The sequence below is a fragment of the Manacus candei genome, unplaced genomic scaffold, assembly GCF_025592945.1.
Source record: "Manacus candei isolate 608988 ecotype Guabito, Panama unplaced genomic scaffold, ASM2559294v1 h1tg000028l, whole genome shotgun sequence".
Taxonomy (NCBI): domain Eukaryota; kingdom Metazoa; phylum Chordata; class Aves; order Passeriformes; family Pipridae; genus Manacus; species Manacus candei.
Window position 1 is genome coordinate 32,907,453 of NW_026138076.1, and position 27,988 is coordinate 32,935,440.

General features: G+C 37.2%; 2 protein-coding genes and 1 long non-coding RNA gene across 16 annotated transcripts in view; 2 read left to right on the top strand and 1 right to left on the bottom strand.

The window, feature by feature from the left end:
* CENPE (centromere protein E) overlaps positions 1–12,192 on the top strand; it is a 41,850-nt gene extending 29,658 nt beyond the window's left edge. For 5 of the 13 annotated variants that reach the window (XM_051789607.1, XM_051789606.1, XM_051789609.1 and 2 more), the window contains 12 exons: positions 128–328; positions 411–557; positions 1,959–2,171; positions 3,411–3,620; positions 5,019–5,228; positions 6,321–6,542; positions 7,173–7,376; positions 7,961–8,073; positions 8,578–8,675; positions 9,239–9,398; positions 9,847–10,109; positions 10,984–12,191. In XM_051789607.1, the coding sequence (XP_051645567.1) occupies positions 128–328; positions 411–557; positions 1,959–2,171; positions 3,411–3,620; positions 5,019–5,228; positions 6,321–6,542; positions 7,173–7,376; positions 7,961–8,073; positions 8,578–8,675; positions 9,239–9,398; positions 9,847–10,109; positions 10,984–11,081 (2,139 nt within the window). In that variant the 3' untranslated portion in view covers positions 11,082–12,191. Of the gene's footprint in view, positions 1–127; positions 329–410; positions 558–1,958; positions 2,172–3,410; positions 3,621–5,018; positions 5,229–6,320; positions 6,543–7,172; positions 7,377–7,960; positions 8,074–8,577; positions 8,676–9,238; positions 9,399–9,846; positions 10,110–10,983 lie in introns of all 13 variants that reach the window. The other 8 variants (XM_051789605.1, XM_051789615.1, XM_051789614.1 and 5 more) reach the window with 5 other exon arrangements.
* Positions 1–27,988, bottom strand: part of LOC127472070 (uncharacterized) — an 84,797-nt gene that overhangs the window by 35,884 nt on the left and 20,925 nt on the right. The window lies entirely within an intron of this gene.
* On the top strand, positions 13,732–27,969 carry BDH2 (3-hydroxybutyrate dehydrogenase 2). Of its 2 annotated transcripts, XM_051789708.1 has the most exons (11): positions 13,748–13,843; positions 14,709–14,858; positions 15,268–15,348; positions 17,671–17,749; positions 19,709–19,805; positions 20,332–20,440; positions 21,605–21,665; positions 22,317–22,430; positions 22,975–23,033; positions 23,728–23,820; positions 25,065–27,969. In XM_051789708.1, exons 3-11 carry the CDS (start codon positions 15,277–15,279, stop codon positions 25,116–25,118), a joined length of 738 nt encoding a protein of 245 aa, XP_051645668.1. In that variant the 5' UTR covers positions 13,748–13,843; positions 14,709–14,858; positions 15,268–15,276; the 3' UTR covers positions 25,119–27,969. The 2 variants fall into 2 exon arrangements, with proteins under 2 accessions (XP_051645669.1, XP_051645668.1); XM_051789709.1 differs by lacking the exon at positions 14,709–14,858 and having other exon boundaries at positions 13,732–13,843.

Here is a 27,988-nt window from a genome sequence, read left to right on the forward strand (position 1 = left end):
TAGTTATTGGAAATTGTGTTCTTTGTATTTGACAAAACTGATCTGAGTACTTCATAGCGGAGTATTCAGACCATGGCTATCAAATTGCAATTGTAATTTCTTTCTTTTTCTCCACTATTTATTGTAGATTCAACAGTTAACTGACACACTAAATAGTGTATCATGTGAAAAAGACCAGTTATTAGCTGAAAGAACTAGTCACTCTTTCCAACTTAGAGAACAAATTGCATCAGTTAATCAAGAAAAAGATGAGCTACAAAAACTTCTTCAGGACGTCAGGACTGAGCGGGACCAGCTCAAGACAGAATTGCAAAGAAATTGTGAGATGGTGGGTGTTGCAATTTGCATATCTAAGTTACTCATAAATTCTCTTCTTGAATGGTACTTAAGTATGTCTGGCTTTATTTTAGTGTGTTGAAAGAAATGCAAAACTGGAACGTGCTTTAGACCAGCTGAAGCAGAGAAACCTGAATGATATGTCCATTCAGGTAAACTCAGTGGTTATTGCAGAGCAGGTGGCTGATGACAGCCTGAAGGAAAAAAGCTTGAACATTAAGGTAAACTTATTTCTCTGATTCTTCTAAGGATCCATGTAAAATCTTAATGCCACTTGTCCTGGAGCATAAACCTCTTGTATTATGGTTTGCATATCTTGCTGAGCTGCAAACCATGGGATCAGTTGATTTGCTGTTGCTGTTCAGTGTTTGCACATCTTGTCTCAACTGAAAAGTTCAATTTAATGTTCACAGAACATCTTACTTGCTTTCATTACTGTCCAGTAACCCCAATTTTTTGCAAAATCCCCCCCAAATGCTCCCTTCCATTACTCCTCATCAAATAATAAATTGGCTTCAAATAAATTAACTCCTGTAAATCCTCAGACCTTTTGTTGGTTTACTATCCTGAGTACACTTTCACACAGATATGAGAAGTACTATTAACCTACTGAAAGCCAAAATAAACCAGAATTTATGAATTTTAAAGTATAATAGTATTGTACTGCAGACTATATGTCTGTGCAGCAGATTCAGGCATCATTCTATATGTGCTAGAGGAACCCTGAGTGCTGCTTCAGTTAACAACAACAGTGGTAAAGAACCAAATTGCAAAAATCAATCACATGTAACTTTCTCCATCTCTATCCTACATCAGCAGTAGGGAGCTAATAATGAGGGAAGTAATATCAATTGATCCTTTTAACGGCACTCTTCCCTTTGACTTCTGTAATAGGTGGAACCTTTGTACCTCTTTCTTGTACAGTTTTCTCAAGTATCTAGTACTTGCTCTTGTTGGATGCAGAGCATATGTCAGTTCCAGTGTTTTTACTTTGGGGTAAGAGAGTTAAAACTGGTGAATCCTGGTTCTTTCAATTAGCAACAAACGATGGAGAGAGTATGCCAAAGGAGTTTTATGCTTTAAAATGTATAATGTAGCTTGAGAGGTGATACTTGAGTTGCCCTTTATTGGGGAGTACCTTCAAGCCTGTTGCATTCCTCATCCTGCTCGCTACTTGATCACACCTTTCTTTTTATGGCAAAGTGTTAGGAACAATTTTATGATCTCTTTGCTTTGAGAAAGGACCAAGTAAATAATGTGGGAGCCCACCCTGAGACAAGGCCAGCTGACAAACTTGTGAACAGGCAACAATTTTATTTGAGGCCTGATCTACAAGTCTGGATGTGGCTGGGCAATCTAAACCATGAAAATAATTTGAGTTTGTGAAATGACTTGCTGGGATACTAAGAAATTTTCTGCTTTTGTCCCTAGCGTAGTGTTTCTATCTTGTCCCTGTGGCAAGTCAAAACTGAAGTCTTGGTTTTACAACAGAAAAGTTAATAGAACTAATACATACTGTACAGGTTAGTTCTGGAGTCTGGTCGTTTATTTTAAGCTTCTGTTTATAGCTAATCCCACTTTCCCTTATTGTGAATGAATTAATTTGTTTCACTTGCATTTAGGAGCTTCTTGAGAAATTCTCAAATATGGGGAAGAGGTATGAATGCCTCTCTACAGTGTCTCTTAAGCTGAAGAGTGAACTGAATAGTCAGAAAGCGCTGATAGCTGTGATACTGCCTCAGCTTTCCTTGGTACAGAGTAAACAAGTCAAAAGACTTCAAACTGAAAATGAGAAACTAAACGGTCATCTCCAGAGTTTATTGAACAAACTGAAGGTACCAAGATGTGGATGCTTCATATTGCTTGAGTTTGGTTCTTTTTTTTAATAAGTTCTCAATATTGACAGCCAGGATTTTATGTAGTATAGCTTTGATTTTTGTGAATCCATATATTGTAGAAAATAAGCTGATAGGAGTAAATGCTTTACAATCTTAGACAACTGGAACTGCATAGTTATGTTAATCAGTCTTAGTTTTTGACTGTAGTTCAACTGCTTTGCACAGTATTATTTCATTAATATTATTCCATTTTAATTAGGAATTGAAATTTTTTTCTGTACTCCATAAATCAAATTATAGATGACTTATAGTGTATTTCTTTGTGGGAGAAAGAGATGTGCAAATTGCATTGGAGATGCACGTTTACTCTGCAAAACTAGCCAAGTAGTTTGATTTTATTATCTTGCAGACCTTCCCCAAATTGGAATCAGTTTCTCCATTGAACTATAATTATCAGAAAAAAGTTAAGGTTAATTGGGAGAGTATTCCTGTTGTCATATGCAGAAGTACCGTAAATGATAATGTTTTTACTGTTTCTTTATTTACCATGAAATATTAAGGGTTGGGGGTTTGTTGGTTGCGGGGAGGGAAACATGGATGGGCCTGGGGAGAGAGGGCAAGGTTCATGTCCAGTTTACAAAAAACACTGGACATGATCTTAAGAGTCAGTCATGTCTATAGATATCCATTAACTAAGCAGCTGAACTAATAATCCAAATGGCCTTATTTTATAATTTCGAGTAGGGGTTTTAGGTTTGATTTTTTTTCTTTTTTTTTTTTCCCCATAGATGGCTTTTAACTTTTTATGGTTAAAGATGTTTAAGACATTAAACTAGTAATCTCAACTAGAACAAAAATTTTAAATCATCACACTGATATTATTCTCATAGATCATCTGCACCTTTCATAACTCTAAGAGGAAATAAATATTCCAAAAATTAGTTTGCTTTTCAAAGTTGAGATTCATGGAAGGCTGTCTGGAGCTTTTTAGACTTTTTGGCCTTTTTAGGAGTCTACAAGAAATAGTATACTTGAAAAATGCTGTCTTGGCTAAAAGTCTTATATGCCATTGCTATAAAACACATGAATCTAATTTTCTTAGCCATGTGTTAATTATTCTGGACACCTGCAGGCTTGGAGAGTAAATAGAATAAATTGTAAAATATGGAATTTTAGCTGGATGCAGGGTACTGTTTTAAAGCATGCTCACTGATACATCCTGTGCTTCTACAACAGTTTATGTTCAGTCGTGTTTGCACAAAGAAAAGAGACTATCATACTACTGTTAACAAGTATAAAATGGAATTGCTTGAGGAAAAGAGAAGACAAGATCATCTACAAGCTGAGATTCAGTTTCTCAGGAAGATTCATTTGAACCAGAGTGATATACCATCTCAAGAATTAAACATCAGTGAAGGGCTGCAGAGTTTCCACTTAGATGCAGAGGTAATATTTGAAAAAAATTCAGATATTAAAGACTTCATCTTTCAAGGCGTGGGGTGTTGTGGTGCTCATCTGATGGCATTAGGTTTATCTGGTTGATGATTTAGATAAGGGGATTGAGTCCATCAGCAGCAGATTTGCAGATGACACTAAGCTAGGGGGGAGTGTCGATCAGCTGGAAGGCAGGAGGGCTCTGCAGAGGGACCTGGACAGGTTGGAGAGTTGGGCTGATTCCAGCGGGATGAGGTTCAACAAGGCCAAGTGCTGGGTCCTGCACTTTGGCCACAACAACCCCCTGCAGCGCTACAGGCTGGGCACAGAGTGGCTGGAGAGCAGCCAGGCAGGAAGGGAGCTGGGAGTTTGGATTGACAGGAAGCTGAACATGAGCCAGCAGTGTGCCCAGGTGGCCAAGAAGGCCAATGGCATCCTGGCCTGGATCAGGAACAGTGTGCCAACAGATCCAGGGCAGTGATTCTTCCCCTGTACTCAGCACTGGTGGGCCACACCTGGAGTGCTGTGTCCAGTTCTGGGCCCCTCAGTTCAGGAAGGATATTGAGGAGCAACAAGGCTGGTGAAGGGACTGGAGCACAAGTCCTATGAGGAGAGGCTGAGGGAGCTGGGGCTGTTCAGCCTGGAAAAGAGGAGGCTCAGGGGAGACCTCATCACTCTCTACAACTCCCTGAAAGGAGGTTGTAGCCAGGTGGGCGTTGGTCTCTTTTCCCAGGCAACTATCAGCAAGACAAGAGGACATGGTCTCAAGTTGTTGTGCCAGGGAGGTTTAGGTTAGATATTAGAAAGAATTTCTTTACAGAGAGGGTGGTCAGACATTGGAATGGGCTGCCCAGGGAAGTGTTGGATTCTCCGTCCCTGGAGATTTTTAAAAAGAGACTGGATGTGGCACTTAGTGCCATGGTCTAGTAACCATGGCAGTGTTGGATCAAGGGTTGGACTTGATGATCTTGGTGGTTCCTTCCAACCCAGCTGATTCTATGATTCTATGATCTGTTAAAACTTTACTTAAGGAGGATGAAGGAATTGTGTTAGTATTTTTTTATGCTACTAGTTCTATAATGTGAAGATTCCATTTTGTAAAGTGGCTGAAAATAAAATTAATAGGTTGGAAAATAGTGGGAATGTTATTTACTTATTTGCCCTGTAAAATACGTACTGTCTAGTACCAAGATGACTTCTAAAACAATGAAATCAACTTCCCACCTGCCCCAGCAATGCAGATTGTCTTCTCATTTTCCCAGTAGGGTGTAATGTATAGCAAAACTCCTTTTATATGATAAATAGATGCTAAAACAGACTTCCTGCTGTATTGATAGCTAAGAGGACAGAACGTATATTTAGACATATGGTTATCAAAGTGATATTTAAATTTTAATTCCCTTTTTTAAGAGCATTCTCAAAGATGTATCAGAAATGGAAAGTGAACTTCTCTGTATAGAGGCAGAATTACAGCAGCAAGAAAGTGCTAGAAAAGAAACAGTACAGTTCTGGGAAGCTTGTTCAGAAACTCACTGTAATGCAGAGGAACTGGAAGAAGAGTTAAAGAAAGATACTGAAAGGCTTTTGCAAGTCATTAACTTCTGGACTCCTAAAGTAAAGGTAAAATTAAATGTTATAGAATCAGAAATGTATTTGGTATAAGCAGTCTGTAAATGCCTAATCTGATGGAAAACAAAACACACAAAGGCTCTTGAATGATTATTCATTTATTATCAGCACTTACTATACTTTTACTTTACTATAAAAATCTTCTAAGTACTCTTACATCTTAGAGATTTCCTCATGCATCCAAACTTGGAAACTTGCTTTCTGGTCATCTTAATCTGAATTCTGGAAACTGTAAGTTCAAAATCGTTATATAGCTTTGCTTGCCAAACTTCATCAAAACTACTTTAGCCATTTTTAAAACTCAATTGTAATTCATATTAAATTTTTCTAATCTCAAAAAGTCAAGCTGTTCTAGAGATAGTGCAGCCTTCCTTTCTCTTTTCTTTCTTCTTACGTCTTGCCCTCTTTGGAAAATAAGACAGCATTTTTCAGGGTTAAGTGCATCATGAGCGGATTTCATGAGATTTCATCTTCCTGATTAAATGTTAAGTTTAGCCTATTTTAAAAAGTTTCTTCTGTACAATCAATAGCCAGTCTTGACTTCATCAGGATTTCCCAGTGTTGGCAAGCTTTTTGGAAAAAAGCTTGTGGATCAAAGCTTTTAACAAACAAACAAAAATCTCGTATATTTGTAATTTCCTGACAAGTGTCAAGTTTTTCTTTGTCTGACGTATTAAATATATGGGTTTCTAGAATAGCCCAATGTGTATTTTTTCTCTAAAACGGTTTAAATTTCCTCAGTCAGTGACTATGTTCTAGCAAAAAATTCTGAATAGTTGTGTTTCTTTCTGTTACTGATATTCAAGAAGTCTTTCTAATATATTCCTTTGTTTCTGTAATAGTGCTTGAGTTAACACAGAAACACTGGTAATCCTGCAATGTACTATCATCTTCTCTTTTGGAAACAAAACCATTCTTATAAATGTTACTGATTACATTTCTGATAGCAAGCATTTTCAAATGGGACACTGAAACAAGAATGTGAAATTAATACAGGCCAAGATACTTCCTGTTTTTTTACTTGCCTTATTTCTAGCTGATTCAGAAATTATTTAAAATTTTATCTCTATGACGCTACTGCAGATGCTCCTTCAGCTTTCTTCAGAACTGGATGCCAGAACTTCCAATTACAGTAAAAATGCTGATGTTGAATTGAAACAGAGAAAAGAGAAAAATGAAGAGCTGCTTCAGGATCTAAACACTCTAAAAGAAAAACTGGCCCCTGATAGCTCTGCCAGTCTCATGTTAAAAGAAGAAAACTATAGGCTTCATAATAAATTAAAGGCTGCAGAACAAGATGTAAAGGTACCAATGCTTGTTTCTAAGGAAAACTTCTTTGATGCTTGCTTTCTAAATGAGAGTACTCCAAAATGAAAATAGATTGATTGGCAACTATAAATCTGTTCCACCACAATATGTTAGCCCAGAGTGTACATTTTAGTAGCTTTTTTATTTTCAAGTTTGAGCTCTTGCCTATAATGTGAGTATTTTAATTACCTGATTTCTGTACACAAATAGATGTCAGTTTAGAAATCCATATGACATGTTTTCATTTGGTTTTGAAGTATTGATTTTAGTAGTGTGATACTCTGGATGCTTCCTGTAAGTATATGGTATTCACTATGTCAAACGCAAAGCTGGAGAAAAGTTCTCTCTAATCATAGGAATTGAGGACTCATTTTCTCTTTCCTAGGTTTTTTTGTCACAGTTACCCTTCTTCAAAACCTTTTTTTCTTTTCTTGGACTTGAGTGTTCCAGACTGTTAAAAGGGGACACAAAATAATGATCTAGACACAAAGAGTTGCCATTGAGCCTGTAGTGTTGGATTTTTTTTGTGTTTTGGGTTTTTTGTTTTTGCTAAGAATATGACTGTGTGCTGTTACAGCTACTGTCTCTTGACATAACTACTCATAACTGATTGATATATTTCAATAGGCTATGGAAGTAAAAATTCAAAAGTTGGAAAATGTAATAAATGAAGTAGGAGAAAATGTCAAAGAGAAAGATGACAGAATAAACAAGTTACAAGCACAGATAAGTATAAAAACAGAGACAAGTGAGCTCACCCAACTGCAAGCCAAACTGAATGAGATGGATAAGTGCCTCAGGACTGCCTTAACAGAGAATCAGAGTCTTCAGGTATGAACAAAATACTTTACTATTCTCATTTTCCTCTGATGAAAGACAACAAGCATGCTTGAGAACAGCTGTAGATGAAACATAGAGCTCTAAAGTCAATGTATTGTTCTGTATGGCATTCCTAGAGTAAAACACTCTACTTGCATATTTAGCATTGCAGTTTCATATTCTACCAGCACAACCTTCAGAGGCAAAATTTACAACCCATAGTATAATATTAGAAGGTAAATTTATCTGTAATGCATTTGTGAAACGTTCTAAAAAAATTTAAAACTTTTAAACTGAAGCCTGATCTGCTTTTTCAGTGTAATACATTTGCATGCTAGTCCAAAATTCCCAGACTTACACTTGTGCAGAAGTCAGCAAAACTTGCTAAAATATGATTGCATGTAATACATGAGAGTAGGATACCAACTGCTATTATAGTGCTAGTTGGTAATGCAGACCACCTTAGTGAAAATAACTTCTGCTCCCATTCTTGTCCTGCAAAATCTAGCAGATCATAGTAAAGATACAAGGTAAACAACCCTTAATTCCACTGTTAAGTAACAAGCCTTTCTTTGTACTAAATATTTTCATTTCAGGCAAAATTAGGTAAAGGTTCTGAGTTGTACAAAGAAGAAATTGATCATCTCAAAACACAATTGGTAAAATGTGATATGGAAAGAATGAAACAATCCAACTTTTTTGAAATGAAGTAAGTTCAAATTTTATGTTGCTACTTCATTCTTAGCTTCTACTTTTCTATGTTCCCACATAATAAGAAGTAAGCATTAAGCTTTAGCTGTCACAGGTTTTTATTGTGTCTAGATTCTAGAGAAGTTAAAATGTATATGCACCTTAGGTTGCTTACACAACTCCTTCCCTATACACCCACCAAAATTTCTCAACCAACCATGTTCAGCCATAAATGAAATAACTGTTCTGACAAAAGAAGGCAAGGGGAAAGCAGTAATTGAAAGCTTTCTCTAATTCACTAGAGGGAGGGGATACGCAGAGAATAATTAGTCCAACTTTTGGATTTGTGCACTTTACTTAAAATCTAACTGACAACCAGGTTTATGTAGTTCTTCTTGTGTAACTTGGGTATTTCTTGTATTTGATAGCTCATTGGAATTCAAACAAGCCCTTCTGCAACTGTAATAACTATTAAACTGAGGTTTTCTGTTTTGGGTTTTTTCCCTCCCTTCCTGCCTCATAGACTTGCTAATTATAAAGCTCTGTCAGAACACCGAGAACAAGAGTTAACAAAGCTAAAAGAAGAACTTAGAAGAGCACACCAAGACCAAGATGTTACTGGTAAATTCAAGATAATTAGAAGGGTCTCTTGACATTACGTTTTAAGGTTATATGGTTAAAGACGAGGTTGAGGTGCAGGCCTTGTATCTCAAAGGCTGTGAGGAGAACTGGGTGCATTGAAAGATGAGATGGAAAGCAGACTACCTTAGCTCCAGATACACTACATTAGAATGACAGAAGTTCTTGTGTTTACTTCTCTGGCCACATTTGCACTTGTGGAGAGACAAGCTGCTGTGGTCGTAGCTCACATTGCCATTTTTTTCCTTGACTGACTGCACATATAAATAGCTAGTTCTAGTCATAGTTATGACATACCTGAAACAAACTATTTTAATTCTAAATGACCCAATGAAGAATCTTATGTTTCTTAGTATCTCCCTGGCAGTGGGAATATTGGGAGGTGTGTTTGTGTAGAAAAAAGAATAGCTGTTGTAATAGCACTTGTAACCTAGGGAGGTTTTACATATAAGACCACAAGAATGAATAGGCTAAAAAGTATATTGAGTTGGTTTTAAGCCCTGTCCAAACAACGCACACACATCTCTATAAAATTGTTTTTCTAGTGCTGAAAGAAGCAGCTCCTCAGCAATCCCAAATACCCCTTACTTGTGGTGGTGGCAGTGGTATTGTGCAGAGCACACAAATACTCGTGCTAAAATCTGAGCAAGCTAAGATACAGAAAGAAAACTTGCACCTGAAGAAACAAAATGACCTTCTACTAAGGTAAGTGTAAAGCTGACTGGCAAAATGTCAAAACATTTGTTGTATTTAACCACGCATGTCATTAGTGTTTCTTTCTGGGACACCTATAGAAGTAACTAATCATTAATTTGAAATTTGCTAGATTTTTTCACTTCATAAATTTTTACTTAAAGCCAGTGATTTATGGCTTATAAAGCCATTTATGGCTTTGGAACTTTTAATTGCTTATTTTCATAAGAATCTCTTAAATGCTGGAAGATACACTTGAATTGTATACTGGGAGGAATTTTAGCTTAAAAAAATAAAAAAAAAAACTTCCTCTGAAAGATACACAACTATTGCATTGCCATGTCTGTAGTATGTCATCTGAAAATATAGGAACTGTCTGGTGTTCCGGAATTTTTCCTTAAAGGAACTGTGTTTTGGTTTTTTTATTCTTAATTAAATGCTGGGGGTTTTTTCTTTACAGTAATGAGCGTCAGCTGAAAGAGGAACTCAGGAAATGGAAAGAAAGAGCACTAAAATGGAGAGAACGATCCTCAAGAGAAAATACTCGAGAGACAGTACCACAGTCTCCAAAAAAGACAGTATCATATTTCTTTAAAGAACAAATGCTTTCACCCTCCAAGGAACCTATTTCTCAGGAAATTGTGACTCAGGACCTATCAAAACCTCTGCCACTGAGTTGTCCAACAAATTTCTTTGATAATTCCAGCCTCGGTATGCTAACAGGTATGTAACATAGTGGTGTTCTGTAAAGATTTGGAGAGGAGAAATGTAAGGATAGTCTGAGTTGAGGGTAAATGCTCTGTACTTATATATTCAGACCTGAAACTTGCTCGATAACACAGTTTTCCTGAATGGTTAGTCAGGTGACTGTTGAAAAGCTGACCATGTGAGCTGTGAGGCTATGTATGCTCTACATAACAGAAATATTTAAATTAATCATTCACCTCCTGAAGATTATACAAACGTCTTTCTTTTCTGCAGTGAAAGTGTTGATGACTGATTTTTAAAAGTTAATCAGCAAAATATCATTTTTAGATAATGATGCTCTAAAATGTTTTGCTTTTTAACTTTATATTGGTTAATCACAGACTTCTGGTAAAATTACTGAAAGTTAATGGCTGTTGACTTTTTTCAAGATGGTAGGCTTTAGTCTTTGGTGTTGCATCTGCCGCACTGCCTGGCTCCAGCTGCAGTAATAGCAGTTTTGATGGTGACTTCAGTTCCTTAGCCTCACTCCTGATTTTCTTATATCCGGCCTGGTGACTTCTGGGGAAGTCACCTCCTAGTGACCACTCTCCTAGTGGTCTCTGCTAGTGTATTAATGCTACTGCCCTCACCATTACACTTGTTTCCCCCAACTTTCAGAAGGCCCCAGCAGACATATTGAAGAGTTAACCCGTTTTTGAGGTATCACTAGGAGACTCTCAGAGAGAACATGACTCATTGCTTGGTAATAGTACAGAGTTCCTCACAACACAAAGCTACTCAGGGGCAAGCTTTGATAGTTGACATACAAAACACTAGTCAAGATTAAATCACTGTATTCCTACAGCTTGTCTAATTGAGAAGGGCTTTAATGTTCTTGTCTTCTGTACAGATACATGTCCTGCGGCCACACAGTCCACAGAAGAACATCTTAAGCACTTGTTTGGGACTTCAGACAAAGATAAGGCCCCTGATTGTAGCACCCAGTAAAGGTGCTGTGTTGGAAGCTGCCTTTGCAGTGGCTACAGCCAAAATCTGCATATACAAAAGATAATTGCTTCAGATTAAAAGCTATCAGCTTCTTCCATCCTTGCTGTCTTGGAGCTGCTACTTCCCACGATTGGGAAACTGGAATTTGAGGTCAACAATGGAAAAGTAGTCATGATGTCCACAACCTGCTTATCTGATGATGTTCTACTTTGGTGTTTTGATGTTGGGGGGGGATTTTGATGGCAAAGAAAGAAAAGATACTATATTGAAGAAAAAAATGGAAATGGATCATAAACTAACCTACTGTGAAAGTTCTCAGTCTTAAACTTTTCATTCTGTCATTCCTAAAACAGCCCTCTTCTGGACGGTTGATATTTGTATCTTCTGACTGCTGTTGACTTGGAAAGAAATATTCTTTTTGTTTCTCAGCATGTGGTTTTTATACCATGCTTTCTCTAAGTCCCCAGAAACTGCATTTTCACTACAATCTGCAACTGAAGTTACTAATTTTCTGTTTATAGAGCACACAATCAGGGTTCCTCTTAAACTCCTTAGAATGTTTCTGCAGCTCAGCCAATTATGATACCAAGAGTAACTTTGAATTTTGGACCATCTTTCAATATATCTGTTCGAAGTTATGTATTGGAGGTTTTTTTAATAGTAAGCAATGGACTTAATGCTCTTCTGCTACTCTTGTGAATTAAATGTAGACCAGATCATTCGGGCAAGATGGACTCTCTTACTAGCCTACTTATCTGTATTGTGAGAATGTTTTTATGTATGCTTTATATAAGAAAGTTTGACAATAAACTTTCATGTGTTAAGTATTTAAATTTTTTTCTGTTGTTCACTTCACCTGTGGTATGATCCAAGGATGTTGATTACAATATTCAGTGTCTAAAGGCTATTTTTTATACTAATCTCATCACTTCCATCATTATTATGCTTCTTGTCTCTGTTCTCTGTAATTTTTTGCAGCAATTACTTGTGCTGAAGCTTACTATTGCACAAGTCTGTCACTAGAGTTTTGTTTAATTCTTTCTGAATCTCTCTCTGACAGGAAATGGTTGAAGTCTAAAACATAGATCCTCCTCCCTTTCCTGCCCCCACACCCTCTACTGCCAACTAAATAGGAATTTGGCATTCAAAGCCTTGGATCAACTCCATGAAAAATGAAACCATTATTATGAGATAAGAAGGTCGTATCTAAGAAAGATAACTGCACCAAAAGCATCATCCTTATTTTAAAGGAATAAAGCTCTCAGTGATGCTCAGTCTCATAAGTATTCCATTTTGGGTCACCCAAAGTGATAAGCAAATGGTGACGTTGACACCTTCCTGGGCGTTCAGCAGTTACTGGAATTGGAAGAGTCACACAGGGATTATTTACCTAATGGAGGTACTTCAGAGATCTATAATAAAGAACCAACTATCCACTTGCCTCGAGTAGCTGAAAACTGCCAACTGTGGTAACTACTAAGAAATTGCAAGCATTTATCTCTCAAACTCTGACCTGTAACATGCTTTAGGAAGCATTTGAAGATATTACTAGCCAAAAATACACAGATTCTAAATACCATTATGGAGTTCAGAACTGAAATGTCTTCTTTCTGACCACAACCATAGGCAGGCAAGAGCAATTTATTTTCTTACAGGGACAAATGCAAAGTGCTGATGTATTTGTCGCAGGTTTTTTGTTTAGGGGTTGGTTGGAGGATTTTTTGGGTTGGGTTGGGGTTTTGTGTTTTGGTTGGGTTGGGTTTATTTTTATTTTCCACTATGATTGAAAGATATTTCCTTCGGGTACCAGCATTTTGGTGTTCTAATAAATGAATTAAACTGTCTTCTTTTCTTCCAGAAGGGAAAAAGGTATGTGTATATATATGAGAGCTACCTCTTTCATATACAATTTCCAGGGGTTTTTTTGTTAATTATCTGCTTGTTTGGAACATTTCTAGATTTGGAGATTTTTCTGGTGATGGAGCAAAAAAAAAGCAGAAGCTTATTGCAACAGGTCTGTGTCTGCATTCAGAGGCAAAACCTTAGGGACAGAAGGATAAATGCTTTTAGAAAACAGTCATTAAAGATTTTATTTACTGGGGAGCTGATTTAGACAGCCCTAGAAAGTATCATAGTTTAGTAGAATGACAGGATAAACTGAACTTTTGTGTATGTGTGTCCCAGTTTATCCACAGAAGGGGCTTTTCTGAGGACAAACTGACTAAAGGTTAGGCAGGACACCAAATTTCTTAATATTATCAGGGTAGCTTTATGTCTGGTGTGAGCTTCTCACCGAATTACTTTGTCCTAGAATTTTTCAGTCTGATGATATTAACTCTGCTTTAATAAATGTAAGTTAAACTGCTAGATACCAAAGAAAAGTTCGTAAATCACCAGTTTAACAATAGTTGGCATGATTAATATTTTCATTGTTGTCCTAGTTTGAAATTTGATAGCTTATATTGCTAAAGAGAGATTGCTTGGAAAAACAGGTTTGTGGCCTTTTTTTTGTGGGAATCCTTGACCTCTTGAATTCCTTAGGGGAAAGAGAAAGCTAATGCTGGCAATCCTTTTCTGTCCTTTCCTTTGCAGGAGAAAAACCGCACTTTTAAAATCTTAGGTTTCACTAGATGGCAGCATCTCAGTGTTTCAACAGGAAATTACGTTGATATAGGAAACACAAATACCAACAAGCACAGTAAAAAACTTGTAGAACTTCCTTTTGTACAAAGGTCAGTAACGGAGCCGTTTTAGATCTCTTGGTGAGTGACTATATTACTGTTCATTTGTAAGTGCTTCATAGAGTCTGTGACAAATATTGGTGAAACCTGATTGCTGTATTGAAAAATGTATTTATAGTGCATTTTGCTTCCAATGTGTTACAGTGATTGGGGGAAGTAATTGAACTGATGAGGTGGCTTTTGGAAAGAAAAGAATTTTTCAGTTACATTGTTTCAGAAGTCTGATTTGTTGAACCTGTAACCTTCAGGAAAACAGTTTTGCTCCAACTTTTGTCAGGAAAAACATCTGACAAAACAATGTCTCTCTGATGCAAATAAGAGAAATTAATAATCTGACTTAAGACGTAGAACACTAAATTTGATTTGGTAATCTGAGTCACAGCATGGATTTGAGCTTCTGTAGAATATAGCATTGGCTGCTAACATAAGGAAGATTAAGGTACCTTTATCTTAACTTCCCAGTGAAGAACTTGGTGTGTTGGTTTCACGTGTATATTCTTACGACACCTTTCTACATTCATAGCTACATAGACAAAGTTTGCTCAGAGGACTATAAAACTGCAGAAAATTTTACTTATGGGGAACCCAGTTAAGAAACTCCAAATATACTGCACTCTGACTGGAACACAGTGCCCTTACTTTTTAGGCAGTTCTTTGAAACATCCTACTAAGTCATTTTCTCCTTAAATAACAAAAAATCCACAGAAGTGAGGTGATGACACTTGCTTTCACTTGTGTGTCTGCAACTTTGCATGCTTTATTTCTTTAAATCTAACGTAGCATATGAATGTGTGCACTGTGGCAGAACAGAGCTGTATTTTGCCTTTTGGCTGCTACATAATGACTAAGGCAGAAACTCCTAAAAGTTCCCTGCCACTTGCCCCAGGCATGCTCCGTGGTTCCCTGAGAATAAGCAACGCCAGAGAGGGGAAACAAGACAGCTTCATTCCCCTCCCACCTTCCTGCTTCATTGGAACTGGGAATCTGCTGTGCTGAAAGACTCTGAAGACAATTCAGAGCAGATACCAAGACCAAGGTATTGTGTGGAATTTATTGCAGCATAGGAAGTTGAAGAGTTTGTAGTTTGAGAGAAACAGGAGGAAGACCTACTTTCTAAGTATACAATGGGCAGTGGAAACACTAGGTTACAAGCTATTGTTATAATGAAGCCTAACTCCTGAGATCAAATGCCTTTTGGGTTTGTTTTTCTTTGAGGTCCTTATATATAATTAATTAAAAAAAAATGAGATAAAAAAAAGAAGGTTGAGGCAGTCGTGCCCCTCAGAACCCTGAGGGTCATGCTGCAGCCAAAAAGGACAATTGTGATGGCAGAGGTACACTCTGGATCACGTCTAGTTTTTGGAATGTACTTGCATCTGATTCCTGGGGGTTGGTGTTGGTTCATGTTTTTGTTAAAGTTTCTGTGACATCTCCTGTCTGCACAGGTGGGCGCCATGGGTCGGCTGGATGGGAAGATCATCCTGCTGTCTGCGGCAGCACAGGGCATCGGGCGAGCAGCTGCTATAGTGAGTTGGAAAATGTTTATTCTCCTGCGCCTAAGCAAGGTCTCTAACGCTAGCTTGTCTAAAAACACCTGCACCAAACCTGTTCTTGAATTAATAAACCATAGATGAAGCTAGAACTACGCACTGAAAAAATTGGGGAATAATGTATCCACTATACTGTATCATGCAGGCTTTGTGCTGTTTGAATTTCTGAAAATCTCAACTCTGAGTGGAGATGTTAAATAAGGATAAGAGCAAGATTTGAGAACAGCTGCAACTGCTTTTTTAATATATGGTTGGTACTTTGGTTTTGACCTGTCTGGCATGGGAGGCCCTGCCGAAGGCATGTACCATCACCAGCATAGCTCGCAACCGCATAGGGGCACACAGGCTTCTTCCTCACTAAAATGGTTAGGGCAAGCCTTTCATTCTCTACTTTTCTGCCACCCCACTGTGTTACCAGAGATCTTCCCTCGCACTGCTCACCCGCGACACTCCATACAGGACTGCCCCGCCTGCCCTCCCGCTGGTCTGGGGAACCCCACGGTCCATCTGACGCCCTTCCTCTCCCCCAAATTGGACTGGCAAACCTCTTGTGCTCCCAAGTTCTTCCTCTCCTCTCCCACGAGGGCACAATCCCTGCTGGCGGTGAGCTGCTTTACGCTGACAACGATGCCCTCGTTGCCCGTGCAGAAGTAGCTCTGCAGCGTTTAACAACCTGCTTTGCTGAGGCTGCTGAGCTTTTTGGGATGGAAGTCAACTTGAAGAAGACAGAAGTTTTCTATCAACCTGCATCTCAGGAAGACTTCCATCATCCCCATATCACCATTGGTGAATCAGAGCTGAAATCAGTCCAGCAGTTTAATTACCTATCTATAACGCTGCTGCTTCCTTTGAGAACGCACGCAGGATCACCCTTGAAGAGAAAAGACAATGCAGAAAGAATTGTCTTGCTGACAAGGAGTCTTTCTGCTGTGCCGTTTGCAACTGGACTTGTCTATCTCGCATTGGCCTCTTTAGCCACCAGTGCGCCTGTAGCAAATGTGGGTAGAGTCCTTCCTAAATCTTCGTTCATGAAGCCTAGCCATGATGATGATAGTTGGTACTGTCTGTACCTTTAATCCAGAATCTCTGCTGCTTTGTTCTGGATGATAGAGTGAATATTTCATGGTCTAAAGCTGAATACTGTGAAGATCCCCTATCGTAAAACCAAGACATTTTATCTATATTCAGAGTTGACATAGCCAAGTCTACATGATACTAACAAGAACAAAGCTACAACATTGTTCACAATGAGCAACTATAAGAAACCCTTTACAAATTTTGTTTGATTACTATTAAACAAAATTTAATAGATATATTAACTTCCCACTTAGCTTGTAATTCTTTTGACCAGTTCTCCTGCTTACTTCCCTTTAACATAGCAAATAAAAAACCCAGTAATTTCAGTATCTCTGTAATGTAATCAACAATCCAGGAAAATCTCCTGTAAGTAGGATTTTTGCCAGACTAGCTAGTTTCTCCTGCATATGGTTAGAAGACAACTGCTGATCTTTGCTCTTACATAAATAGCTCAGTCAAGGAGTAGGTAATCTTCCTGATAATTTCAGTTTGTAAATACCCAACAAGCCATGGAAGGCTGGTATGTTTAATGCCACTATCCTCTTAAGCTACACTTGAGACACTTATTTTTAAGAATTAGGGGCTACAGTCCAAGATGTTAGCATACTTTTGACACAGAGGTTACTTTGATAGCTGTTGATTTGCCAGTAATTGCAATACAAAGAAAGTGGGGTTTGAGGGGACTATCAAGAATGAAGGAATATCTCTGGTTAAGTATCAAAGAGAAGTCATGCTGCTTTTAATATTGTTCTATTCCAATGATTTGGATGCAAAAGATTTTGTTAAAGTTTACATACTACCATTCCCTTTTTATGGCTTCTGCCTTTAACTGTCAAATCCCATAACTTCATTTAAATCCAACAATACAGACAATTCTAACCCTACGTTCATAATGTGCTTACTAGTGCAGCTAATAAGGGCAAAAATAATATCAGTTGTCTTAGTCTGGTTACTGTTCTTACACTTTATTTATGGATTCCTTACTGTAAGGAGAAAAGATCTTAAGTCTGTCTTATATCATGCATAGTTACTCAATTGTCGGCAGGATGTGTAGTAATTCATGTCCAGTACTCCCTGACTTCTTGTGCCCATCATGAAAAGTGTAAGATCAGCTGCCTTTGGCCAACTTTTAAGCCAAAAAGGACCTGAGAAGAAAACAGATTTTATTTCTGATAAGATCTTGAATATCTAAATATAAACTGCTTTTCTTGTATTCTTCAGGCCTTTGCTAAAGAAGGAGCCAAAGTCATTGCTACAGACATCAATGAGTCCAAGCTGAAAGAACTGGAGAAATATCCAGGTAAATGTAGGCATTAATTCAGCTCTTCCAAGTTTTGTTGTAGGCTGTCTGAAATGTAATTTGAGGACAGGAAAACTTCAAAAGGCCAGAAAAAAAATGGAAAATATCCAAACTAATTCTTTACATGTTGGCATTGCTTTATTCTGTGGTGTGAAATGGCAGAGATTTAGCATGTAAAATTTTGCAGCATCAGCATATCAGACAGACTATTATTCCAGGCATATGGAATAACTTTGAGTTTCTTGTGTCACAGAAGTTGATATTTGTTTCCCAGAATGGCACCCATTTCAGTTACCTTTTGGCATCACTAGGCTGATTGTCAAGTGCATCACTCTGGAAGGCATGGAATGCTTTTCTCTGATCACTAGAACATCCAGCTATACAAGAAGATAGATTTAGTGCCTTGCATTTCCATTTTCCATACTTAGCTATCCTTTTAATGCATTCCTTGCCATCTTGTAGAATTAGTATGTCTTCAGAAGCTCACTCTACCAATAGTAGATACACCTATTCTGTTTGTACAAATGTTCAGGTCTGAAGGTTGCTTTCCTACTGATAGCACAGGAACATGCTTCAAGAGCAGGTTTTGCATAGCTGTATTTCTAATCATAAGTGACAAAAGTGGGACATTACATTAAAAAAATATTTTTTCCATAATGAAATAAAAAATAAGACTTGAATATATTTTACAACTGAAAATGCTTCCAACTTAATTTGACAGAAGAAAGTAGATTTAATGAATTCTTATTACAGGGTGACAGTAAAATACACAAAACCTCTTTTCTCCAGTACAGCTTTCAGTGTGGACATCCATCTCTACTGACTAGAATTAACCATAAGCAATCCCATTGTAATTCTTTGAGAACTTTAGGGCTTTCCAGGTTCTTTCTCAGGGTGTTTGGGAAAGTGTTACATTTTCTCCCTCTGCTAGTATGTTCACAAAGAAAGAAGTAATTTTCATTATACTCAGAGCCATTTCCATCCTTTAGACACATGATTAGTCAATCCGTAATTCATCAAGACTTGGCATGTTGTGGTCTTTGAATTTTATCTGGGAGAGGTAATTCCAGTGTGATGTTAATAACCAGCCTGTAGTCTGATTGCATCATTATACACAGATCTCTTCAAAAATGTCTACATCATTTAACGCATATAAAGCTTGTTCATGGACTTGTCAGTTTGGCTTCAAAAGAAACAGGTTTTTATCCATTTCAAATCAAATTCACCCTTAATTTAGATGACACTCAGATGCTTTATAGACAACTTTACAGTATTTTATGGAATCATGTATGTTGAATGAGACTTCTGGAGGCCATGTAGTCCCATTTGCTGCTCAAAGGGGCTCTGGTTAGAGTTCAGGGCTGCGTTGAATCAAGTCCTGAACGTCTCCAAGGGTGGAATTTCCTCATAAACCTCTGTAGGCCCTTGTTCCAGTGTGACTGCCCTCATGATTTTAAAATAATGATTTGTGCGAAATCATTTTTCCTCATCAATTGAGTTATATAAAGTTCATTCATAATATCGTCAACTAGACATGGGAAGATGGCATGTAATGTGATTGTGAGTGTATGTGACACATGTAACTAGTTTCAAATAATTATTATCCTATGCCACTGACCATGGAAGCTTATTATGATTATATGGTTCTGTAATTCTACCATTTGGAAGTACAGTGGAATTCAAATTTATTGGGAATGCTTTTATGGTAAGTTATGGTAGCTCATCTGCTTGTGAGATGCTGTATGGCAATCAGAACAGTTGATCTTCTTAATTCCCTCCTGAAATTTTAAATAGCATGACATGCTGCCCATTACTGTCTCAGTTTAATCATTGCACTAACTTGATGATCAAGTGTAGTTCTCACTGAATTGAATTGTAAGTGCAATTCTCAGCACTTCAGAAAAATCATCTGCTGATCCTTAGTCAAGTGCATTGAAGCAAATACACTCTTTTTTCTAGGCATTCAAATACGGGTTCTGGATGTTACCAAAAGGGAGCAGATAGAAAATCTGGCCAAGGAGCTTGAAAAGATTGACGTCCTCTGTAACATTGCAGGGTAAAAACCTTCTCTTTGATAATACTCTTTTTCCAGTTTTCCCTGTCCTCCAGAAGTACTTTCTGTTATTTCAGTGCATTTTATTTCTTTCAATTTAATGGATTTTGTAACTTTATTAGAAACTTTAATGTGTTTTCATCAAAACTGAACTTTTTGTGTGCAGCCACATTACCCAGGACAAGACAGAATGGCTCTTGAACTTACATTTTCCTCACTCTGTGGGTACCCTATACTGATGGCTTTGGCCCTCTTAGCGCAACAGTGAGCAAAGTTGATGGTCTGCTAGTGCTCTACTTATTTTTTCTATTGCTAAGTATTTCATTGCACATATTGAGTCTGCCTTGTGTCCTTGATACTTACTCATCACAAGAAATACACTGTTACTTGCATTCTTTTAAAGACCTCTTGTCCCTCCTTTTCAAGGCTGAAAGAGTTAACTACTGCAAAATAGCGATGGAGAAACATGCACAAAAAGCCATAGAAATGTAAACTAGAGACAGTAATCTACTTCATGGACTTATTCTAGATTTGTTCATCATGGAACCATTCTGGACTGTGAGGAGCGAGACTGGAACTTCACAATGAACCTCAATGTTCGCAGCATGTATTTAATGATCAAGACATTCCTTCCAAAGGTAAGGCTTGATTGCCTAGTCTCTGCTGCACTACGTTTAAAGTGTGAGAAGTCTAAGTTAGCCACTCTGGCGACATGGGATTTGAGATAAAAATGCAAGGATGCAGCTTTGGACAGGGAAGCCCTTAGATTACAGTGATCCTACTGTAAAGCATTCTCTGCATTGTATAATCTTTTAAGTAGACAATTTATCTAAAGGATCTGGTAGAGAAGATTAATTCAGGGGTTTGCCCTATGTAATCTGTAACTAAAATCCTTCAAACGCTGAGCAGTGGGGAGCCACTGCAATACAGTGCTACCATATTATACTACAGCACACAACTGCACAATACCACTGCTACAAAATATTTATAAATAATGTATATTAACATTAATTTTATGGAACTCTGGAAACTATCTTGTGAAGCAATTCAGTGACACTGATAACATGCTGCTTATAGCAGAACAACAATTTGATAAATCTAACAGTTTGAGGACACTTTTTTTTGACATAATAACTAGGTTTGGGTCTACAAAATTCTGTAGACTGAATAAGGGGTTTGTATTCCTGTAAATGCAAAGGCCAGATGTGGAAGGTGTGACCATGACTGGATGATAACTACTTTTTTCAGTATTGTTCCAGTCCTTTTTGTTTGGTTGGTTTGGTTGGTGGTGGTTTGTCTTTTTTCTTAGCTGAACTTAATTTTCAAAGTAGGTTTTGGTTTTTTCTAACAATTTCATGCATATCAGGTTTTAGGATGCCTAGAAAAGGTTACAACTTAAAGAAATTTAGCTACAATTCAAAGGTGCGAGAATATTGTGTTTTAATCTTCTCCAAAACAAAAAGGGTTTGAATGGAATCAGTGAATTGCTGCATTGGTAGATGGCATGAGCAGATGTCTGTATAGGGTAACTTACTGTGGTGACAAGAGGGCCATGATTCTCAGAGGTGGCTATCTAGGAAAAAGTCCTTTCCTGGCATAGTCTCCAATCCTGACATTACTTAACAGAATTCCAGTGAGAACTTCAGGCTCTGCTTTACTGCTTCAGTCAATGCCAGTTAAGCTTTGTTACCCTAAGTATCAATTGCACATAATGCTGTTCTGTAAGTTGATGTGGGCTATTTTACTGAACCTGCAGATAACAAAACAGTTTGCATTTGAATGACATAAGTACTCTTTTGCAGATGCTTAAACAGAAATCTGGGAATATTATAAATATGTCTTCTGTGGCATCCAGCATCAAAGGTCAGTAGCTTGCCAGAGTTTCTTACATAAAACTTTAAAATTATGGGCATGCAAAGTATACATTGCACAACTTTGAATTCAGAGGACATTCTAAATTCAAAGTTCTTTCTAAATCCTGTGGAGGGATGCATTTAGAAAAATAGAAGAATAGAAAAATCAACTCATATACATGCAAGGAAACAGATGGAAAATTGCAGAAATGCCAAGATCCTTATCTCTGAGCTTTTTCAATGTTTTGTTTTTATTAATTAAAAAGTAATTACTTCCAGTGATATCTTGCTGCATATGCTCTTCAGAGAATAATGCAGAAATAACAATTACATAAGTGCTGTAGCTATGCTTCCCAAGGAAGCATGGTGGTAACTAACAGATGGGTTTCTGCTGCTGCTAAATCTTTGTTGCTTTGTTACCTTTTCTAGACTACTCCCCAAACGTATACTATTGAAAGATTGTGTGCTTTCCTCTGGTGTATGCCTGAGTAGAATTGTGGCAGTCAGCATTCTAGCTAGGGCTGACCTTATGGAGAGGATACAAGTGCTCCAGGAAATTCTGGAGTCCAGAAGCAGGTGCCTCTTGAACAAACTTGTCTTTTTTTTTTCTTTTTTTTTTTAACCATCTTTCTGTGCTGCCTTAACACGGACCTTCTGTTAGGAGTTGTGAACAGGTGTGTATACAGTACTTCAAAGGCAGCAGTTATTGGGCTAACAAAGTCTGTGGCTGCTGATTTTATTGAACAAGGCATCAGATGCAACTGCATATGTCCTGGTAAGTGTTCTTACATTATTCTGTAAACTAGAAGCAGATACTAGAAGACCAGATTAAGTTTGGCATTATTAACAAAGAATAGACTTGCCAGTGGCAACTAAATTTACTAGCAGTCTAAAAGAATAGGACGTGCCTGAAAGATTTCTGAGATTTAATACAGAAAAGTTGTTACTTCTGTGGTTAAGCTGTATATTTAGTCTGTTAACCAAGTATATGCACTTTATATATTTATACTGTTACACAGTATTTGAATGTTTGTTTTCAAAGATACAGTCTAGGAAGTCAGGAGCAGGCAAGGGCTAGCAAATGGTCTGGCCCATATTTAACCATCAGAAAACTATTGAATCTGATTCTCAAAACTCTTGCCTTCTATTGAAATTTAGAATCCTATGCTATATTGGCAGCTCTGCAGTCTTTCTCCTGAATTATATTATAAAGTTACACATAAGCATTAAGACATAAAAATAGAACAAATAAACTGCATTTTTTTGTCATGATTGCTGATGTAGTTGATTTTTAAAACCAAATTTAAAATTTTGCGTAGGAACTGTTGACACACCATCTTTACAGGAGAGAATCAAAGCCCGGCCTAACCCAGAACAGGTGAGAAAGCAATTTATTAGCTTGATCCTGTGCACACATATGTTTAACTCTCTTTAAAAAAAAATATTAATATATAGTGGCACTTCTGTTCATATTCAAGAATGTCCCTGATTTCAGAGTACCATGGATAACTTAACAGTAGTGTCTCCTTTGATAATGTGGTCAGTTTCTACTCCACAGTCTTAAAATGACTCCTAAGGATACTATTGCTTAGTGAATACAGTCTGTCATCCTTGGAAGCAATTGTAACTATTGATTACAGTACCCAATGCAAAAGTAGAGGACATTTTCTACTGTGGTGTGTGGCAGCCACAAACTAGTGCAAAACCATGCTAGAAAGGGCATTCTGGCCTTTGCATTTCAGCATTATTTGGGATGCTTAACTGTACTGACTAGATAACTGTAAGCTCTCATTTGAGGCACCTGGAATATCCACCACCAAAAGAAGAAGAATATATGTTGCCTTTATTCTGGAAGCAGAGATTTAGGTGCTGTCTAAAAGTCTCATACTTTTTTTTCAACCTGAAATTCACATCTCTGTTCACCTTAGATTTTTCTAGCATAAGTTCCCTACTCGGTGCACAAAAAGAAAGTTATGACTAGAGGACTATTTTCAATATTGCCTTGTACATGTCAGCAGATTAAAATAATTGCTTTTTTATTTTTGATATACCAAATGCTCTTGTATATCCAGGCACTGAAAGACTTTCTAGCCAGACAGAAGACTGGTAGGATGGCTACTGCTGAAGAAGTGGCCCATCTCTTTGTGTACCTGGCTTCTGATGAAGTAAGTATAGAACGACAGAATGTCCCATCAGAGCATCCCCACACTACTTTGCTGCCTCACAGTACAGAGTATTTGTTTCAGAATTATTTATATTGTCTTTGAGCTGGATTATTAGAAAAGTAAAAAAATGTGACCATCTTTTACTGAGTTCAACCTGCAATACAAAAAGTACTGAATGTTGACAGGGATTGCAAGGCATTAGGTACCATAGCCTGGTGGTTTCATGCCATCTGAGCAAATTGACTGACCCCAGATCATCTTGAATGGTAGGACAAATGGGCTTGTTTTCTTTTTCCAAGCTTTCACCATGGCTAGATCATGTTCTAAGGAGGTAGAATTAGTAGTCATCACCTACCTTTGCTATTCAAGGGCAAAATATTTGTGTAGAACTGCTGGAGATTTTAGCTAATGCTCAGAGTGAATCTGCCCTTTCAGCATAAGGAAAACAATAGACCCACTGAGGTTGTTATACACCAAACTCTTGATGACCACTGCAAATACCACCAAGACTTATGAGCACACATCAACGTTATTCCATCTGCTATAGATTTACTGCGTCTCAAAAACTGGACTGGATTCCTCTGGACTTGTCCAGCAGTCCTAATGTGCATGTCAAAATACTTTAATGGATTTAACTCAGTCCTAATGTTGCTATCTACCAGTAATCTGTCTCTCAATTTCATCTTGGTTTTAGTATTTTTTTTAACACTACTAATTTTTTCCAATCTGCTTACAGGGTTTTCAGCCATGTATAGACAGAATTCTAGCTTTTCAGTAAATTCAGTATGCTTCACTACTGGCATAGAGAAGAATGTCAACAGCTCAGTTGCTTACCACACTCTCTGCATGATCTAAATTTTCACTTAGGTCTCCTCATAATTATTGCCTGACCTGGTCAGATTCTGCTCAGCTGAACAGAGCTAATAACAACATAGTGTGAGGCATTTATTCCTATAGGTAAGATATCTGAAGTCTAGCTTATGTGAATTTGTACACTCAGGATGCATTCTCATCTCAATGCTTCTAATAATATTTTTGTAATACTCCCTTGAGTTAACTGAAAGGCTTCAATTTCTAAGTTTATATTGAGATATTTTATTATTTATTTAGGCATTTTTGTAAAACAAAAAAAAAGTTTGTACAAAAAGAAAGCAGATTTTTGAATTTAAAGAAGTAGAGTTTCCCTGTAATTAAGAGCCAAGAAAAATTAGTTCCAATCATTGTTCTTTTTTATGTAATTTCAGTCTGCCTACGTGACTGGCAATGAACTAATCATCGATGGAGGATGGAGCTTGTGATTGACTCTCCCTGCAAATGGAAACTTATACCATGAAAGGCAAAAGTGAGGATAGTGTTTCTTGCAAAGATTTAGATCACGCACATGATATCTTTCCAAACAAATTTGCTGCGTTTTTACTGCTATTTGCTGCATTTTTACTCTTTCTAGATTGATCTTACTGATTCACTTTTCCTTAAACAGTGAAACACTGGAGTAAATTGTACTTCATGTGGCTTCAGTTTACAGCAGTTCCAAAAACATGAAAGAACAGCAGTTTAATGTTTAAGATTTCAAAGGGCCAAAAATATTATTCAAGGTACAAAGTCTGAGTTGTGTTTTAAGCAAATCTGAGTGAGAGGAATCAAATACTATCTTTATTCTCATCTTACAAAGTATCTGGAAATTAAACATTCACATTTAGATTTTCTACTAGCATTGACAGACTATCCAGATAAAATGGAGCAACAACTTAAATCAGCGAAATGGATCCTGAACTAAGTATGGTTTAAACAGAATAAAATAGAAATAAAAATAAATTTGAAGATCTGAATGTTTGAATCACTTTTTTACTGGTACCAGATGTTTCTATAATAAGAAAACATACTAATTACAAACTGTAGCTGAAAGCACATACTGCTTTGCAAGTTATGAAGTAGTTTTCTGCTGTGTACTATCGTTAACAAAATATTTTAGAACTCTAATAGCTGTAGAAAAACAGTCTGAATTGTTGAAAAGAATGTTCCAAGCCTGACAACACTTATAGATCCAAAGTCAGAGCTGCAAGATAGTCAAACATGTAGATATGTGGTATATGAGCACATGAAACTTCCTGCATACACATCAAAGAGCCAGTGTACTTGCACAGCTGTTTTGTGAAACTGCAATGTCCATTTTCCAGATCTTGGGCAAATTAGGCTGCTGAAATCTGGAAAAGCAGTAATGCAGAAGGCAGGGCAACAGATTACCATTAGAAGCAAGAGAATTGGCCTCTTTGTGGAGTTTGGGAGAGTTTTTTTTGTTTAAGCACGTAACCACTATAGGCACTGTCTTCATGAAGCAGAAATGGTGGAGAGGAGCCTGCTGTAATGGTTAAGACTAAACCTTAGAGCATGTTGAGCACAGAGACATGTAATGATACAATCAGTTATAAAATAAGTACATTAACTAGTACAGAAGAGGAGAAATAGAGACCAGAACTGTTTCATTAATTGTATAGGTCATTTCTAAAATGATCTTGGAAGTATCATTACTGTATCTCCTCTCTCCTGCTTTCATGTACAGAAGGTTCTATGTGAGGATGTCACTTTAGCAGGTATGGATGGGGGGATATGTGAGAGAAGTGTTCTTGAATACATGGGTGGATCTTTATGAATATGCTTGACTTCTAGCACAAAAGCAAAAGGAGTGGATTTTACCACTCTATATAGAGCCAATATGTTCTTCCCCAAAATGATGCACTAATATTGGACAAATACTGTAAAATCTGTGTGCTAGGTGCTACGCTTTGGTGCTCTATGCTTTATTCACAAGTACCAATTCAGTCTGTACGAAAACACAAGGCAAAGTTTCTCTGAAAAGGACTGTTTCTACAAGAGTGTGTGTTGATGGTTTTGTTGTGGTAACATATGGTAGCTTTGATCATGAGACAGAAACCTATTATTGTAAAGTCTTATACTCTGGTGAAAAAGCATAGATCCTGACCTAGAGATCTAAGGCAATGAGTAACCTGAATTCCAAAAGTATTTGTGTCACTAACGTACTTAAACCCAACATGAATGACATGGGCTTACTGCCTATAAAGATGGTTACCTTTAATAATTGCACACAGCTCCATTTATCTAGTTCATGAATATATGTAATTTCATATATATAATCATATACATCAAATACATATATATATATGTGAGGGAGGAATTAAAGAATAAATGCTTCTGAGTATGATTCATCAGTAATCAAAGCACAGGAAACAATGTAAAATATTTTGTGTGTGTTTCTGTAACAACAACTGCCATGTTTATAAAATTATTGCTTAAACTTTTCAATATTAGCTGAAGCATTAATATAAGTTACCTGATTTCAAAGATAATGGAACATGTCTAGTTAAAATCAGGCCTCTTATTTTAAAATTGTAAGTAAATGTAAATTTCACAAATGAGAAAAATATTGTGTCTGTTGGCATCCTCAGGCTCATTATGTGTTTAACCTTTACCTTTAATCATAGTTGGCACACTCTGGCCTTGTGTAGTTTGTTTATGGGGTTTTAGAGAATCTAATATTTCAATCAAGTGACACTGGCAGCCAAGCAGGATCAAGCTGAGGCAGAAATCCAAAATTATCCAAAATGACTCCATCAATGTTCACTGACATAAATTCAAATGTTAAAAGCTCAGGCTGGCAGAATACTGTTTCAACTGTTATAGGATTTAATACGAAGGCCAAAGTCCTGCTTCTGTAGTAGGCATAGAAGGCTTACCTTGAAAAGAGAGAATTTCCCCACTACAGTAACACAGGAAAATTGCACCGTGTATTCTGAAAATATAATTAAGAATGAGAGAAATTTCATTATACTTATTGCATATTGAACTCTACTACTTAACATTTGTAAGCTTACTGATGATTGTAGTATACAGATGCTACTCAAAAACGGCTTCTTTTTTTCTTTTTGGTCAAAGCACTCCTGCAAGGGCTTTTTTAGTGGTATGCCAAGAATCTGGTGCAGCAGAAAAATAAAAGTCAGCAGAGCTTGCTGTCTTTTGCCTTATTAGCAATGCTTTTCATGGATGTGTTAACAGCTGCAATTCTGAAATGTTCTTCTGTCATGGGGTTTTTCAGCAGACTTGTGGGAATTATTAAAGGAAAATGCTTCTTAATGCTCTTGTGACCTCTTAG

Excerpts from the sequence above, each read along its gene's own strand:
- BDH2 (XM_051789709.1), top strand. The coding sequence starts at position 15,277 with ATGGGTCGGCTGGATGGGAAGATCATCCTGCTGTCTGCGGCAGCACAG. Across the intron at positions 17,750-19,708 it reads AGAACTGGAGAAATATCCAG|GCATTCAAATACGGGTTCTG; the intron begins GTAAATGTAGGC and ends TCTTTTTTCTAG. Across the intron at positions 20,441-21,604 it reads TCAAGACATTCCTTCCAAAG|ATGCTTAAACAGAAATCTGG; the intron begins GTAAGGCTTGAT and ends ACTCTTTTGCAG.